General features: G+C 38.7%; 2 protein-coding genes across 10 annotated transcripts in view; one reads left to right on the top strand and one right to left on the bottom strand.

The window, feature by feature from the left end:
- The window catches only part of RALGPS2 (Ral GEF with PH domain and SH3 binding motif 2), a 117308-nt gene that overhangs the window by 66563 nt on the left and 34681 nt on the right, over positions 1-16064 (top strand). The window lies entirely within an intron of this gene.
- ANGPTL1 (angiopoietin like 1) lies at positions 866-15978 on the bottom strand. The gene is made up of 5 exons (XM_015869615.2): positions 15566-15978; positions 9457-10309; positions 5324-5517; positions 3988-4258; positions 866-3813 (listed from the first exon to the last, which is right to left on the bottom strand). Exons 2-5 carry the CDS (start codon positions 10277-10279, stop codon positions 3626-3628), a joined length of 1476 nt encoding a protein of 491 aa, XP_015725101.1. The 5' UTR covers positions 10280-10309; positions 15566-15978; the 3' UTR covers positions 866-3625.

Below are 16064 nucleotides of genomic sequence, written 5' to 3' on the forward strand. Positions count from 1 at the left end.
AATTCCTGGAAGGGTGGTTTTCTGCTGTTACTTCTGATATCAGAATCAGATGCAAGTGTGTATTGCTGCAACTTGTTCAAAACGTTTGCATACTTAAATCCCACTGTTTGCAGTTCTGATGGTGGTATGTGCTGCAGAGGGTCTGGTCATAAAGTCCCTTCCTTATGTGGAAAAGAAGGGCAGAGGTTCCCTTCAGTGTTCAGGCAGAGGTGCTGAGGTTTCTGTTACCCCCTAAAATGCTCTTCAGAAGAGGTCAGAGAATCAGATCTTCTATCTCAGCTGCAATTTCCAGGACTAATGTTTAACCCTGGAGAGTTCTAGATTTGTCCAGGCAACCAAATGTGGACATGGTTGTTTTGGGTTTGTTTGTTTGGTTTTTTTAGTGTCCTAGTATTATGGATTAAAGCTTAACTGCTTTATTGTGTAGCCTTTGCAATGGAGATGGGTTCTGAGCCAGAAGTACAGATTGTTTTCTTACTGCTTACCACAGCTCACTGTGGACAAGACAGAGACATTCTTCCTCTCTTACCAAGAAAGCTTTTCAGTTCTTTGCAGCAACAAGAAACGTCTTGATTGTGGAATTCAGGAATGGCAAGTAAAAGCAGCACATGGTCTGTGGGCTCCTAAGCTAAATGTGAGAGCTAAAAGCTGTTCAAGGGCAATAAATGGGTGCAGTAGTAAGTCCTCACTGTCTGGCCTTGAATGTGTTATCACTGCTGAATCACCCGATCCACTAAAGTAGTCAAAACAAATAGCAAGTGTGTAGACAGTGTTATGTTTTACCTTGGAACAAATGCACTTCCTCAGAAGTCTTTTGGAATTCTGACAGATCAAAGGTTGTGCAATGAAACAAGTGAGCCACGTCTTGAGAAGGAAGGTTTTTATTTAACTAAGCAGTACTACCTTGTGAAATGCTTCCTTATAGCTGTCTTTCAGGAATTATATCCAGAAATGGGAAAGCGTGTTATTGAAGTGTTCATCTGATGACCATTCAGCTACTTCAGTGATGTTGCTTGCAAATAAACTTTGGAAATGTTTTTGCAAACTATTTCAGGCTTTAGTACAGCTTAAACATTTTTCATGTCTGTTTGGTTATATTTGAACAGGAGGCCCAGGAATGGTGAAAGCTCTGTCCTGGGACAGTGCTTTTCAATGTCTAGTGCAATAAGCTTGAGGGATGCTGCTACAACCTCTTTGGGAATCTGCTGCAGAAAAGTGGGAGACGAAGCACCAAAATGAAATCATTTAAACTGCTTAGAACATTCAGCCCCAGAATTACTGAGAGTATTGTAAGCATTTAAAGAAGTTTGTTGTGAGATGTAAACCAACTTGATAAAGAGGTGTTACGTTCTCCCTCCTCATGATTGTAAACTGGCAACTTTAGAGTTCTTTCCTCTTGCAGCATTTGTGCAATCAGAAGCTTTGAGGTATATTTGTAGCCATGTTTAGTTGACTTCATTCTGCAGTTTCAAATTAAGGGAGGCTGTTTTAGATGTCTAATAAGATTTAATTTAAAGGCTGACTGCAAACTGATTTCGCCAAGGGATTTCTGCAAAACACACCTTTCACTGACTGTGCTGAATAAACAAATGCTGTTTTTGTAGCGGGCAGTAGATTCTTGTGGTAAAACAAGATCTCTTCCAAGCAGATGAAATTTGTAAGTTGAAGTAACTAAAGCTGACGGAAGTGTTCATTAAAGACCATTTCCCAGGTCATTTTCAGTTTTTAAACTTATCTGAACTGCTTTTCTAACTTAGCTACCACAGGGGGGGGGGGGAAGAAAAAGAGTAAGCTATAGTTGGCTTGAATTTTAAACAACTGTGATTTAAGAAGCATTTTGTAGAACAGTTGATCAGTGAGGTCTGTAGGATGTCTGTAACAAACAAATACTCCTTACATGATATCCGAGTTCAGAACTGTAATCTCAAATGGATTCTGTTAATGTTCTTGCAATTTAGGAATGAAATATGCTGGAACTTATTCATTTTTTCTCCTTCTTCCACCCTCAGCTAAATATTGTTGAAACTCACTGGCTTTGATCCCTGACCAAAAAGATGAACTACAACCCTTGAAGCCATATAGGACAGATTAAAATATAGAGAGAATGTGTTTTGAAACTAAAATGCTCTTTCCTCTGAATTACAAATGATGTTTTGTAGAGCTATTGGTGTTGATTAATTTAGGTACAACACTATTATTACATTCTTTTAGCTGTTAGTGTTTCTTAGACTAAATGGGGCGACATTCTTTTAAAATATATGAAGTGACAAAGAAATGTTCTGATTGCATTTCAGACCAGCTTATTTAGCTTTGTGTGATATCAGATTAAATTACAAAAGCTGTATAGCTGGGTACAGCTATTTAATAACTTCCTCCTACTTTTCATCTCAGACTCTGGTAGCTTAAATGAGCATTTTGTTATGTCATGTTTTGGAAGTATGTTGTTTTGGTGCAGTATCTTGTGTGGCATTTGTTAAAGGTTGGAGGTGTATTTTCTAATCCACTCCTTAAATTGCATATTAATCCCCATGGAAGTCAGATATCCAGAAGACAAAAAAAATTTAATATAGATAAGATTAGAGTACACATAGGGGAAAGGAAGTATTTATATCATAAGAGCAATCCACAAGTTTTTGGTGGCACGGAAAATACTCTCGGAACTGATTCCTGATCCATGTCAGCAGGAAGCTGTGTTGGTATGATAGGGGCTGACAGGTAGGAGACTTCTGTTACTATTGTGAGATTTGATTCTTCTCTAAACTAACGCCTGTGAGTGTCTGTTGAGATCTCATTGATCCTAGTGGAAGCAGGGGAGAATCTCCACGTGTAAAGTACAGACTTTATTATTGGGACTTTTCCATTTTGCCATCTAAGTTCAAAGTATCAAAAGATGGTTTTAAGTAGGGTGAGTGATTGGATTGTCTTTTTATCATCCACGTCATAGAACTGATCTTTTTCTCTCTGTGTAAGTGTTGTACAGAAAGTATGACATGCAGATCTTAGGGAATTCCTCCTACACCATTTTGTTTTGAAATAATTATCTGCAGCAGAGTCTCCTTCTGTTAGAAAGCTGGGACGTCTTCAGTTTTTTAGGTAGCTCCTGGCAGTAAGTCTTAAACAGAAATGTGAAGTTGAATTTTCATTGCAAGCAGTACCAATGTTTTTAAATAAATTGTTAAATAACTGGTTAATTTTCACATTAAAGCGAGATGATTTCCCATATTTACATTTAAGGGTCGAGCTGGTCTGAAGAAGCATAAGCTTTTTAAGGGATGGGCTTGTATCTTGTCATTTATCTGGACATCCTTTTACCAGCCTTAAAGATTGTTTGCATGAAGTATGTTGGGCTTGAGCACAGATAAATATGCATCACAAATGAGAACATCCGCTTGTGTTGAATGTAGGCTGGAAAAAAACTATTACAGTAGAAAAGGTTTCTTTAATTAAAAAAAAAAAAAAAAAAAAAAAGGCCAGGGGCAACTGGGGAGAAAGGAAAATAGTAGACCTGCATTTTGCAGGGACAGATTGTGCAAAATAATGATTTGAAAGTATTATTTTATTTTCCTGTAGCTCAAGCACAGATAAGTTTATACTTGATGGCTTGAGCGCTGTGGAATTTTCCTCCTCAGTCTATAGGTCTGATCATCATTTGAACTGCTTTCAAGGAGTAGGAACCTCCCCGGTACTCAGCCCAAAATATTCCATCCTGGTACTTGCTCCTGTAGTGGCCTCCTCTGTACCACACTCCGTTCAGATTGGAGTGTGCACACGCGTTGTACCACCAGCCGCCTTTGTGGAAGTGAGCACAGTTTCCTGTGGAGCAGAAAGGAGTAGTCAAAGTCAGCGTTAAAAGAGGAGAAATGCGATAGATCTGTAAACATTTTCACGTTCTACCTTATTCTTATTTGTTGTTTTTCTTCTTTAAGGATGGTATCACTGCTGGTATCTACTGTGTTTGCTTTTTCAAGTACATGTTAGTTGCCTTACCTGAATACATATCTCTGTCTCTGTCCAGTGTTGTAAATTGCTTTCCGTTGTGCCATATCATGGAATCGCCTGCGTTTCCTTGGTATGTTCCCAAGCGTAGCCTGTAGAATTCATTTTCAGGCTCCAGACGGAAACTGCTGTACTCTGCATAGACTTTCTTGTTGCTCCAGTCCTCTAATTCAATCAGTAGTCTGTAGTTATCCTGATTGGTAAGCATGTAAATATTTTCTAGTCCCAGCCAATACTCTCCATCAATGTTTCCAAATCCTTTCTGTACAAAAGATAAGAAGGAGATGTTCGCTTCAGTTTTTCTTGTTTGTCAGGCTTTTATCAGCAGGAGTTCTATAAACCAATGGAGCTGGGGTACTGAACACCTTTTAAGCTTCAGGTTGACTACACAACACATGCATTTAAATGCTTTATTTGCTGGCTTAGGCCATTTATTCACTGCCATTTATGTATGGCTAGCGGGATGACAAGTACCAGAGTCATTAAAGGTGATAGTGTTGTCAGCTGCGTTAATGTAACTGTGCAGGCATACAAAAATAGAATGGGGGACATCCGTGCTGTCAGCAGTGCAGCCTGCAGCTTGCTTAAGTTAGCTTAAAAAATCAAATTTTCACATTTTCTGCTGAGGGTGTAATTATTCTGCAGCTGTATGGTTTTTTTTAGCCCAAGTGTATTGCCTGATATAATATAATATGTATAATATCACAGTAATAGTATCACATAAGAATATGCTTCTCTTCACAAGCCCTATATCTTGCAGAGATCTCTAATGCAATTCTAGATATATAAGAATGGTTTCTTTTAATTATCACTAAGAACATTTTAAATTGAGGCCCTGATTCTACAAATCTATTGCTATGCTTAAGTAAATAATCTCACTGGCTGAAATTGTATATTCATAGAGGAGACAATTAAGCTTTTTGAGTACTAACTGTAGTTTGTGTGTTAGTGGAAGGCATGTGTTCATTAGGTCCTTGTAATTAATGATTAATCTTGAGTAACATCTCTTCACAAATGTTTTGTTGTGCATTACAAGCATGGACTGTTTCAAACCGTGAGTCAATACAAAGTTAAGTAATGCATTCAATGAAATAGGGTGTTCCTACTGAAAAATATCCATCTCTGAGGAGAGCCCCTCCTGTGCAATTAATTTCCTTTCTAGCTTAAGTGACTGCCTATTTTCATCTCTTCAGTATTTACCATTCAGTGTAAACATTTGGGATGAAGAACTGCACTGGGAATGTTAACACCTTCTTGACTGCAGTAGATAACGTAGTCAGTGTCACACCAGAATGAATGTGCTGATTTTTAGCATTGCAGAAGTTACCTTGTAACTGTCCCAGTTCCTGAAAAAGTTGACAGATCCATCTGTTCTCTTCTGAATAACTGCCCATCCTCCGGGGTCTAAGCTGTTCTCACACCATAGCTGCATTGGTTCGTTGCTGTTTTCAGGTTTGATCATATAAATCCCACTGTTGGAATACCCAGCGTCTTTGGCATGTTGGCAGTCTTTGAATGGACCTTTTTGGAGAGAAATTCTGTAAGCGTTCAAGGTTGGCTGTGTAGTGCACATGGTTCGAAACAGTTTGGTTTTGCAGTGGAAGACTTGGAAAGTCAGTAATTAAGGTAAAATTACCATGGAAAACAGCATTAAAAGTTGGTTTGTATGGGTACATATAAAATATAAGAACAAATATATTGCATTCTATTTTGGATAAAATAATCACTTTGCTAAACAGGTAACACACTTCAGTTATCAGCATGTGATTTCTAACTGCCTCTGGCAAGGATTTATTCTCTGTCTCACTGCTGAAGAAGTACATTATGGTTTGCATCAACTCCTTTTTTTCTCCTTTTCCACTTATACCAAAGTTAAATGGCAACGTTGTTGGCATAGCGTACTCAATTGAAACTGGTGAGTTGAAAAAAAACCCGAAGAAAACCAGACACAAATGACTCAAAGCAAAACAAAGCCTCCCACACTCAAACACAGTCTCAGACAGCTGCTTAGTGCCAGAATGTACAGATGTGGAACTCAGGGAAATGGAGTATTCTTACGCCGCATCACTTTTGTTTTTATGTGCTTAGCCCTCCCAAGGGACAGCTTGCTAAACAAGTTGACTTGATTAGAGACCAGCTATTTAGTAATGCAAAGCAGGTTATGCTGTGATGGCTAGTAAGTAGAGGATGCCTTAAAGTTATTTGAAAGCTCAAACTCATTAAATCTGGAAATAAATGACCTACTGCTTTCCTTTTTTATTTTCTTTTTTTTTTTTTAAGGTTCATTTTCTCAAATCTGCTTGGAAGTTCAGAGCAAATTCTCATCAGCCACAGAAGAGGCTGATGTGCAAAGAAGCATAAAAGATGGCTGTTGAGGTTCTTTAAAAGCAGATATTTAGTGAAAGTGACCTTCATTGCAGACGAAGTTTCCAAGACAAAAGCAAATTGAAAAGCATTTTTTTTTTTTTCCCAATATACTTTTAAGGTATTAGTTGCCTGTTACCTAAGTCTGCAAATAGCAGGGAATCTGTAGAACATTTCATATTCCATATACACTGAGCTGTAGTGCTGTGCATACTGTGTGGTCAGTATCTGATGTTTTGGCATTCTTTTAGTGCTTGAGTAATAGTTTAGGAAAGAAATACAGTAGCTTTGCTATGTGAGTGCTTTTCCCTGTGTTCACAATCAAAATTTCTGTGTAGATAGTGTGCATTGCAACTTCTTTATGCATCTCCTGGGCTGTTTGATGTCATTTCCTTTCTGAGTAAAATTGGGCTCTGTATAACTGAACACAGAGTCACTCTACAAGTGTTCTTGTGAAGCAATTATTGCATTAGAAGAAGTGTAAACAGAAGTAGGTTTTTAATAATATTAAACATAGAAAATAGCTCAATTAGACCTGCCATGTATTATTTCCCATAATTTCCTCTTGAGGAGGAATGGAGGGTGCATTTTCTATATGTGTGAACTGAGCAGATGTTTGGAGTGATTTTAAGTGGTTCAGCTTCCACAGCAGACAAATTATGCTAGCCAAAGCCATTGAAGTTCAACTGGCATTAGGATCATGGGATGTAGTTTATCTGCATTTTGATGCTTGGATTTGTCTGCATCCTTGCTATGATTTTTTTTGTAGTAGAGTTGACAAACTTCTGCTTTTAGCATGAGGAAATGTATCAAATCCCGTGACTTATGGCACAGTCTCCATTTTTTTCTGTTGTTTTGAGGAGTAAATCTTGCTACATCCAATTATTTTAAATTCCTGGTCTTAAGAATTCTGAGATCTGTTCCTTGTTCAGTGCAAATATTGAGATTGTGAGTTATTACCTGTGTAAGGAATAGAAATCTCCTATGATTATGTGATATGTATGGATAGGAAAGGAGCTCTGGAGATCACCTAATCCAGCTCCCATGTGCGTTCTTTAACAGTCTGTGTATACTGAGCTGTAGGGGCAAACTGGACTTCTTAGATACAGCTTTTAACTTGTTTTAAGTTAGAAGTAACTTGATGGGTCTGTTAGTATTTTACTTCTGAAATGCTGTAGACGTGTTTAGTACGTTCCATATTCTGTTGTCTTATCTTTAACAGATGAGATAGAAATGATGCTTATTTAAGCTTCACACAGTGGATTATGATCAGTAGTAAAGCAAACTCCCAAAATAAAACAGGGTATATTTAAAGTTATATTATTAGCTGGGATGCATTAGCAGTAGAGTGGGTTGTGCACATGGAATTTTCAAGTACCTGTTCAGTTTCTTGCTTTAACACAAATGCAGGACAGTGTGGGGATGTTGGCTGTTACCACAAACATTTAGATAACTGCGACAACTGTAATTCATGGAAAATTCTTCCTTAATTTCTAGAGCAGTGTTAATTGCAAAATAAGGAACTGTTCTGAAAATAAGGCTGGCCTGCTGTTCCCCCAGAGTTTGAAATTTTGCTCCCCACTAACAATTGAAAACACACATTGCCTTTTCCATAAACTTGCTGCTTGCAGGTATTTCATTGAACAGTTCAATCTTCCTAAGTGTACTTTGTGCTCCTTTGCAAAAATGGATTTGAATTCTCATCTTCTAGGAATGAATGGGTCAATGAAAACTAGTAGGTAATTTAATCTGCCTTATTTCACATGTACAGCAGGCATGTAACAAGAGAAATACATCTAAAAAAACATGCAACCTTGAAGAATGGGTTTTCTGGGTAACAGGAAATTGCTATTTTTTAGAATTATACTTTTGCCGTGTGACCAGACGTTAATGCTTTTATATTAGCTGTTCCCTTTGTGTCATGATGTGTGACTTAAATTCTTGTGACATCTGGCATTTGAGTTGGGCTTGTGCCTGAACGTTTTACAGATCTGAATAGAAGTAGTTATTCTTTACAACAGCAGCTAGTTGTTTGTGTTGTTGTGAGGTAGTCGCAAATAAATGCATGTCTTCAACTTAAGTACCAAGCTGAATTCCCAGCTGTGACTAAAGGCAATTTAGGGGTAAGCAGAAGGAGCAACTATTCTTGCTGTGCAACCTAACAGAAGCCAAGAGCAAGAGTTAGTATGGATGTCTATGAAAAACATGACTTGTGTTTTCCAAATCCTTAATATTTTTTTACTGTAACTCTTACAAAGGTCTTATAGAGTTTTGATTGAATTCAGGGTGTATCAGTAGTAGTTAATTTTCTTGTCAGTAGTTCTGTTTGTAGTGGAAAATGAATTTATGTAATGGTCTAAGGAATGTAAAATGAAGATGTGATAAAGTCCCCTAGATGTAGGGGGATATTTTCATATCACACATATTTTCATAATATGTGTGATATTAACTTGACATCCTACTAACACCAGATTGTTGTGAACCTAGCTAATCATTTTAGATTTTCCATGTTGAGTGCATCTGGTTAGACCCAGCCTTCATTCTTTTGCCCTCTGAAACTTGTTTCACTCTCAAGTATTTCATCCAAACACTTAAGTGTTGCACCGTTGTGCAGTGCTCATCTTAAAGCAGACCAGAACTTAAGAAATAAAATACTTCCAACAGGAGTTAATTCTATCAAGTATGTACAGGTAGCTCTGAAGGATATCTACTTAAAATTATTTTCTTATGGTGAATTAGCTTCTTTTGTGTCCACTGTTGTTAGTTACTGTAACGTGTAGACATTAAGCATCATCAGAGAAAGAGCAATAGATACTAGAAAGCATATGCTGAACATGAATTTTCATTCCTGTAAGGAAAACCCAGCTGGAGCTTTGTGCAGCACTTTGACTCTGGGGTCTTATTTCACAGACTGTAATTTTAAGCTATAGTTGCAGAATATGCATTTTTTGAAATAACCAATATTTGAAAATTCAATCTGGAAGAAGCGTTTGTATAGAAGGTACCTCTCATTCTTTGTTTTAGTCTTGTAATCCGGACAGTTTCCTTCTGAAATGGAGGGGTGCCATATTAGACAAATACTGATAGGTTACTCACCTTCATTAATTAATGCTGGTGGTGGAACTCTGAAAGGACTCTTCGTAGGAGAAGTAGCTGGGTCAGGTGGTGGCCTTACATCCCTGTCTCTGGGGTACCCTGGGTCTCTTTGTATCTCATTGCCTCCCAGGAGAACGGGAGTATATGGCTGACTGTTGGGAATGTGCTGCGGCACTACTTGGACAAGCGGTGGGGACCCGTGGGTGTCCTGCCGTGAGAAGATTCTCAAGCACTGTTCTTCCAGCAGGGAGATGATCACAGACTGGTTATTTACAAGGTCAGTCAGTGCTGCGTATTTTACTTCAAGCTCCTTGTATTTTGTTGCCATCTTCAACATTTCTGTTGTTACGTTGAGGACTTTATTTTCCAGTTGGGAAAGTTCAAGTGAGTTATCACGCTTTCGGATTATCTCATGCAAGAGCTGCATATAGAGCTGAGTCACCCGAGAGTTCATGTTACGGCTTTCTTTCCTCAGCAGCTTTACTTCATTCACAATGTTTCCATCCACATCTACCACCAACTGCAAGATGTCAATCTCACGTTTTTGCTTGGACAGCACATCCTTCAAGTTCTCTATGTCCATTCTTGTGACTTCATCTTTTCTGTTACCAGTACCTGGTTCGTTATTCACACAGATTGGCCCTGTGATTTTTTGTTCTGGGACCAAGAAGGTGTAACCACATTTCTTCCCTTCCTCTCCGCCATCTGTGGAACGAGGATGCCTCCTTTGGGATGTTTTGTTGAGGGTCGATGGGTCTGTACAGCGCCCGATAGACAACAGTAGGAACAGCAGCATACCCAAAGTCCATTTCAGTATCTTCATTTTGAAGGAAGTATGATGACTTAGAAGAGACTGTTGAACAGATAGAACATTAATTAATTAGAGCCATAACTAAGGCTCCTGTACTGCTTAAACTACCTAAACTGATAGGTTTCATCACGCCTGTGTGCCTGTAGACAATGTTTGGAGTCTTTTTGTTGCAGCTAGGTTCTGTTGGGTTAGTTTCAAAGTATATAGCTGCCTACTCCCTGTAAGTAAAGCACAAACTTATTGATCATACCAAATTGCCTGCAGAATATTTTTGTGGAAGGGAAGTTGGGGGGTGGTGGTTTCAAGTTTTCCAAACCAAATCCAAATTAGGATCTATAGATACCTTCTGTTAAAAAGTACATGCTCACATATCCATTCATATGCCCACATATAAGCCCATTTTTCAGGTTTGTATGCACATAGATATGTCAGACTTGAAAAATACATCTGTGCATCCACTTTGGGCAATGGTGTTAGGTAGGATCTGAGTCAAACAGCTGTCTGAATGTTGAGGAGAATTACATATTTAGTTAACTTCAAATTTGCAAAGAAAGCCTATGGTGTGATGTGATCTGTAGTTGTATATCCCTGCTTTACTGACTTTCCTCTCGACTCAGTAGTGTCATATATATCTTTGAGGATGCATTTATCCCAGTAACGTTAAAGTGTCAGATATTTTGTCGATTTGAATACTGTACGGAAGTGTGTCATTCACATTATTAGGAAAGCAATCTGTTCCTACAATGCTGTGAAGAATACTTGTGGAAGTATGTTTTGTTTACTTTGTTTTTAAATATTTGAGGTAACTAAGAAAGATAGCACAAAAGTCAGGAGAAAGCCTTGTTTCTCATGTTTAATTTGTCTTGTGAAGCAGATTGTTGCCCTTCTCTCTCATCTCAGCTGCTGACCTGGCTTTCGTTTGCAGTCTACTGTGAGCAGCTGTACGAGGCCCTGTGCAGTGGCCTTTGCGTGGTTACAGAGAGGAGTCGAGTAAACCCAGAGCAAGTTAGTAATTTGCATGTGGTTCCTGCCAGACTTAAATGTAAGTGCATTTGGCAATCCTGCAGCAGTTACCTTGAAGGAAAAGCAGGCTAATACTGCTTCCTTTACCATCAGCTTTACAGGTGATGACTTTTATACCATGTCACCTCTCCCTGTTCTCTTACTGACTTTAATATTATTGCTGCACGCTACATCTTTTCAACTTCAGAATAAGAGTAAGAAATGAGAGAATACTTAAAATCTTGAGAATGTTTATAGTTTAATGTTTTGTTAGTGTGTCTGTGCTGAAGGAATGTGTTCTATTAAAAAAACAGAGGGGAAAGTATAGTTTTTCTCTGGGACTAATTGTGTATTTTCCTTAGTCAGATTCAGGCTTCAGTAATCACTCAAGCAGTGCTCAGAGTTGGAAGTTTATTCATTTAAATTTTCACACTGTGGTAATGACATGGGAAACAAAGCTGTGCATGGTGTTGATCTTGAGAAGGATGAGCTAAACCTGTAGTTGGAAACCTCTGTTAGCGTCCCTTAAATTATTTTTCAGTGTTTTCAGTTGAAATGAAGGAAAGGTGACTTCATAGCACACTAAGAAGGAAACTGTAATAAAATTTCAGTATTTTACTATTTTGGGGTGTTGGTTTTTGGTTTGTTTTTTTTTTCACAGCATACATCAGCTACTTCAGAGCCCAACAAGGTGAAGAACAGCTTAGTCCCTGGCAGTCGTTTTAAGATGCTGTACTGTTACTTAAATAACCAGTGGCTGGGGGAGGAAAAGCAGTAGTTTTTTCCCCTGAAGCACATTAAGACAAAAATGAATATTAGAAAAAATGAACCATTTTGCAGTGCAGACCCCTATTTAACCAGGTAGTCTGTAGCAGCTTGCTTTCCATATAGCTTTTAATCATTATGTTCATTTTGAACTTTTATGCTTGTGTATTCAATAAAGTTTGAAATTCTTTGTCAACATACATGCTGTCAGACCATAAAATGAATGAAATGGTCTGTGTAGCATAACCAAATGAAACAGCTGCACAAGATTATGCCCTAGAACTTTTAAATAATTGAAATGTCTTGTATTAAACTCACTCATTCTCATGTGCAGAGATGAGTTTCTTTTGAGAATCGACCTGGTAGGTGGAGTGTACTGCCACAGGAAGCTTGATGGTGGAGAAAATTAAACATTTTAAGATGCTGTTTGGGGTGATGGAACAACTTAGTGCTGAACTTGTCGTACAAGACCTGGTTCTGTGTAACATATTTACCTGGAGCTTTAATCGTCTTAGAAGGAAATGAAAGCACTGTTTCAGAAATTTCCTGATGTTCTGGGCAAGGAGCTTTAAAAAAATAAAAAATACAAATACAAACTGCTTGCCCAGAATATCCCAGATAGTCTGAGATGTCAGACGTTAAAATGACAAACGTTAGAGATGGGAAATGGTCTGAGAGTGCTTTGTTTTAAATACCTGTACTACAAGCCTTGTCCTTTATTGAGCTGCTACGAGTGCCATGTTCAGCAGGATGTAGAATGTGGAGACCCACAGCAGAAATTAGGAGATCTGTTCTTTCAGAGCTGATGAAAACCACCTCTCCTTGGGCAGCGTAGGTTGTGATGACTGACTGTGGAAATGTTGCAGGTAAATGTGAATATAGGCTTCTCTTTGTGTGGAAAGCATGGTGTCAGTGTCCATCTTTGCTCAGAATATTTATCAAAAGGATTTGGTTGGGTGATAAATACTAACCAGGGCCTTTATATAAGCCTCTGTTTATAAACACGTACAACAGGAAGAGAAACAGCCAGCTGAGTTTTTTGTTTGTTTTTGAGCAAGTAAATGATGTGGTGAGAGCAGTGTTCCTATGAGAACGATTAATGTGCATCTGAAAGGTTTATTGTTGATGTTTCTCATACACATGTATTTTCTCTTAAGCATCCTCTAAGCAGTTAAAATTATTAGAGCCATCTGTATTCTCCTACCCCCACACGAATAAGCACAATGTTTTTGAGCTCAAATCTGGGTCCATAGCATTAGAAGTTACACTGCTGTGGGGAAAGCACTGTGAGGAAAAAAAGTTCACATGGATTCCTGATGCATCTGTGTACATCTGTAAATTACTTTCCCCTGTATAAACAAGTGCTTTTCCAGTAAGTCTTTGGAATAACAGGATTGCTTTCAATTGTATTGAGTGGAGTCCAGAAATAATAAGTTCTTGGGTTTTGTTTGTCAGATAGACGATGGACTGAGTGGCGGAATTCTGCTTCTGAGATTAACAGCAGTCTGATTCCTTTTAGGAAAGGCTATAAAAGTACTCAGGTGTTTTTTTGTAAGTACTCGCTGTAAATCCATCACTTGAAGAAATATGTTCCTAGAAATTCTCTGCAGGAGAGGTTTGTAGACAATGTCATACTGGATATTCTGAAAACCAACTACAGATGTGTGTTTTCCTGCAACTTAATGAGGCTTCATTTACATTTGTTTGCACCCATCGTGTTTTGATGGAGAATCTTAACGAGCACCCCCAGTAGACTGGTGTGCATTTGGTTGTGTTACTTGGGGGCCTCTAGAAGTCTGAAGCTGTCAAGCAGTGTTTGCTCTGGGAAGTTCTGCTTCATTCATCGCTGTGTAAATTTCAAGGACCAAACTAATAGGCCATGTTATGAACAGCCAATTAAGCTCAGTAAAGCAATAATTAAAACCTGATAATAGCCTGTAGTTGTTGGCAGAAGTTTACATGGCATATTTTTCCATCGCATTTCAAATCATTCTTGTGCCAACCCCATAATATTAATAACCCATTATTTGCTTAAAATAAGCTTTTCAAAACTTGAACTCCGAAGCTGGAAGACAGCAAAGGATCAGGAGTTAATATCTCACATGTAACCATTTCACTGCTGTAAAATTGACTCAGCTGTTTTTATTTGGGAGAGATTTAGGAATTGTTCTAAGCAGTGGAAATCAAAAGCTCAGGGTGTAATGAATGGATGTCCAAAGCATGTAACGTAGGCTTCAGTTGGGTTTTTCTTGTTGCTGTCGTGACTTGAGTTGGCATGTAGGAAGCACAAAAGGATAGTTTAAAAAAAGAAAAAAAGGCTCAAGAAGTTGGAAAGGCTCCATCTTTCTGTTTGTCAGGGCTGCCTTGGACTTCTTCATTCCATAGCTCCTAAGTTTTAATTAAGTTTGCTGCTGTAACGCTCAGAGTTCCCCCCTTCACCCTCTTGCCATGCCAGACCTTTCTGAGGGTTTGTTAATGCAAATGCCTAACTTAAATTCTTTTCCATTGTTCTGGATTATTTGCCATATTCTCATTTCAAAGTCAGCATAAAGGCAAAAATACCAACTTGTTTTAACAACTTCTTTGTTTATTTCTCGCTGTGCTTTTGTTTTCTGTTTGTAAATCAGCGTTCTTGTTTTAATCGCTGCTTTGTAACTTCATCTTTCCCCCCTTCCCATCCTCTCAAGAACTGTAACAAACCCCTCTGTTTCCCAAGGCAAACTGTTGCCTTGTCAGTTACATTTCATTTTTATGAAGCTGTTTGGAAACAAACTGTTGTTACATTACAGATACAGTTAACTTTGTTTTCCCTCCATACACAAACTGTAGAAGGAAGAGGCTGGTGCCCATTACAGTGATTTCTTTGGCTTTTCAGCTTCACGACTGCAGTGCTGCAAACTTAATTTTGTTCAGACCCAGTGAATGATTCCAGTTTCTTGACTGGTCGAACAAATCATGCTGCTCCCACTGCTCAGAAGCAGCATAAATAAAGCTGTAGTTGGAAAGGCACACAACGATTGTACTTAAGAGATGTGCACTGGTTTACTTGGGATTTCTTACAGTAGTTTTATTGAGGTATCCATTTTCTAGTAATGCGAGGTCTGTGCTGTAACACTGGGTGAAATCCAGCTCCCTGAGGTCGATAGCAATTTTGGTTTTTGCTTTCTGGTGGGATCTGAATTTCACATGAATATGTTCACAATATCCAATTGTATGCGTAACAAAGAATCTGGTGGTAAGCATTTCTCAGTAATTTCAATAGCAAAACTTAGAGAAGATTTACAGCAGAGCAACTGAAGCTTGTTCATCCTTGCAACTGGAACCAGTTAGTCCCTGCTCTTAGAGTGTTTTTTAATCCCTTCCAAGTTTCTACCAAATGCCACGAGAGCAAGGTCTATATTTTACTTGTCAAACGGCTCTCAGGCCGAGAGAGATTAGTTTGTTCTTAATTGCATGTGGATGATAGGCACATGCGGGATTTGCATATAGCTCAAAATTAGACTTGCAAGAAATAATAAAGTGCAAACTTACCAAGAAGAAAGAATGCTGCAGCTGGTTTGCTTCTGTCGTAGCTGGTGGATCCGGAGGCCAAGCTGCCTTTTCTCTCTGTGTGTTCTGATGCTGCGGGTTGTTAAGCTGTAGTTGGAGTCGAAAACTGCTTTTGTCTTTTTGTGTTAGATCCAGGCTGCGCTGGGGAGTTGGGTTTCTCCATGCGATAACCAAACGATTTAAATCATCTAAATAACATTGAAGAAAAAGTCGCGGTATGTTTTACTCCAGAAAGGAGGGGGGGGGGAAACAATGTTGTTTTGTTTTGTTGCAACTTCAGTGTTGTACGCTCCCATGCAGAAGTGCACTAAGCAGCTCCAGCTGACCCAGATTCCACATACATCACGTTTGGACAGTTTTTTTTAAACAAACGCACCAGCCTCGGCCGTTCAGCCCACCTATGATGTCACCGCCAACACCGAGAGCAGCAGAAACTCCTCCTTCGGATTTCCTATCCATACCCTCCAGAAAAGCGGGGGCA

The sequence above is a fragment of the Coturnix japonica genome, chromosome 8, assembly GCF_001577835.2.
Source record: "Coturnix japonica isolate 7356 chromosome 8, Coturnix japonica 2.1, whole genome shotgun sequence".
Classification (NCBI taxonomy): Eukaryota; Metazoa; Chordata; class Aves; order Galliformes; family Phasianidae; genus Coturnix; species Coturnix japonica.

Excerpts from the sequence above, each read along its gene's own strand:
- ANGPTL1 (XM_015869615.2), bottom strand. The coding sequence starts at position 10,279 with ATGAAGATACTGAAATGGACTTTGGGTATGCTGCTGTTCCTACTGTTG. Across the intron at positions 4,259-5,323 it reads GGAACTGGGACAGTTACAAG|AAAGGATTTGGAAACATTGA; the intron begins GTAACTTCTGCA and ends TCTTTTGTACAG. Across the intron at positions 3,814-3,987 it reads AGACAGAGATATGTATTCAG|GAAACTGTGCTCACTTCCAC; the intron begins GTAAGGCAACTA and ends TCTGCTCCACAG.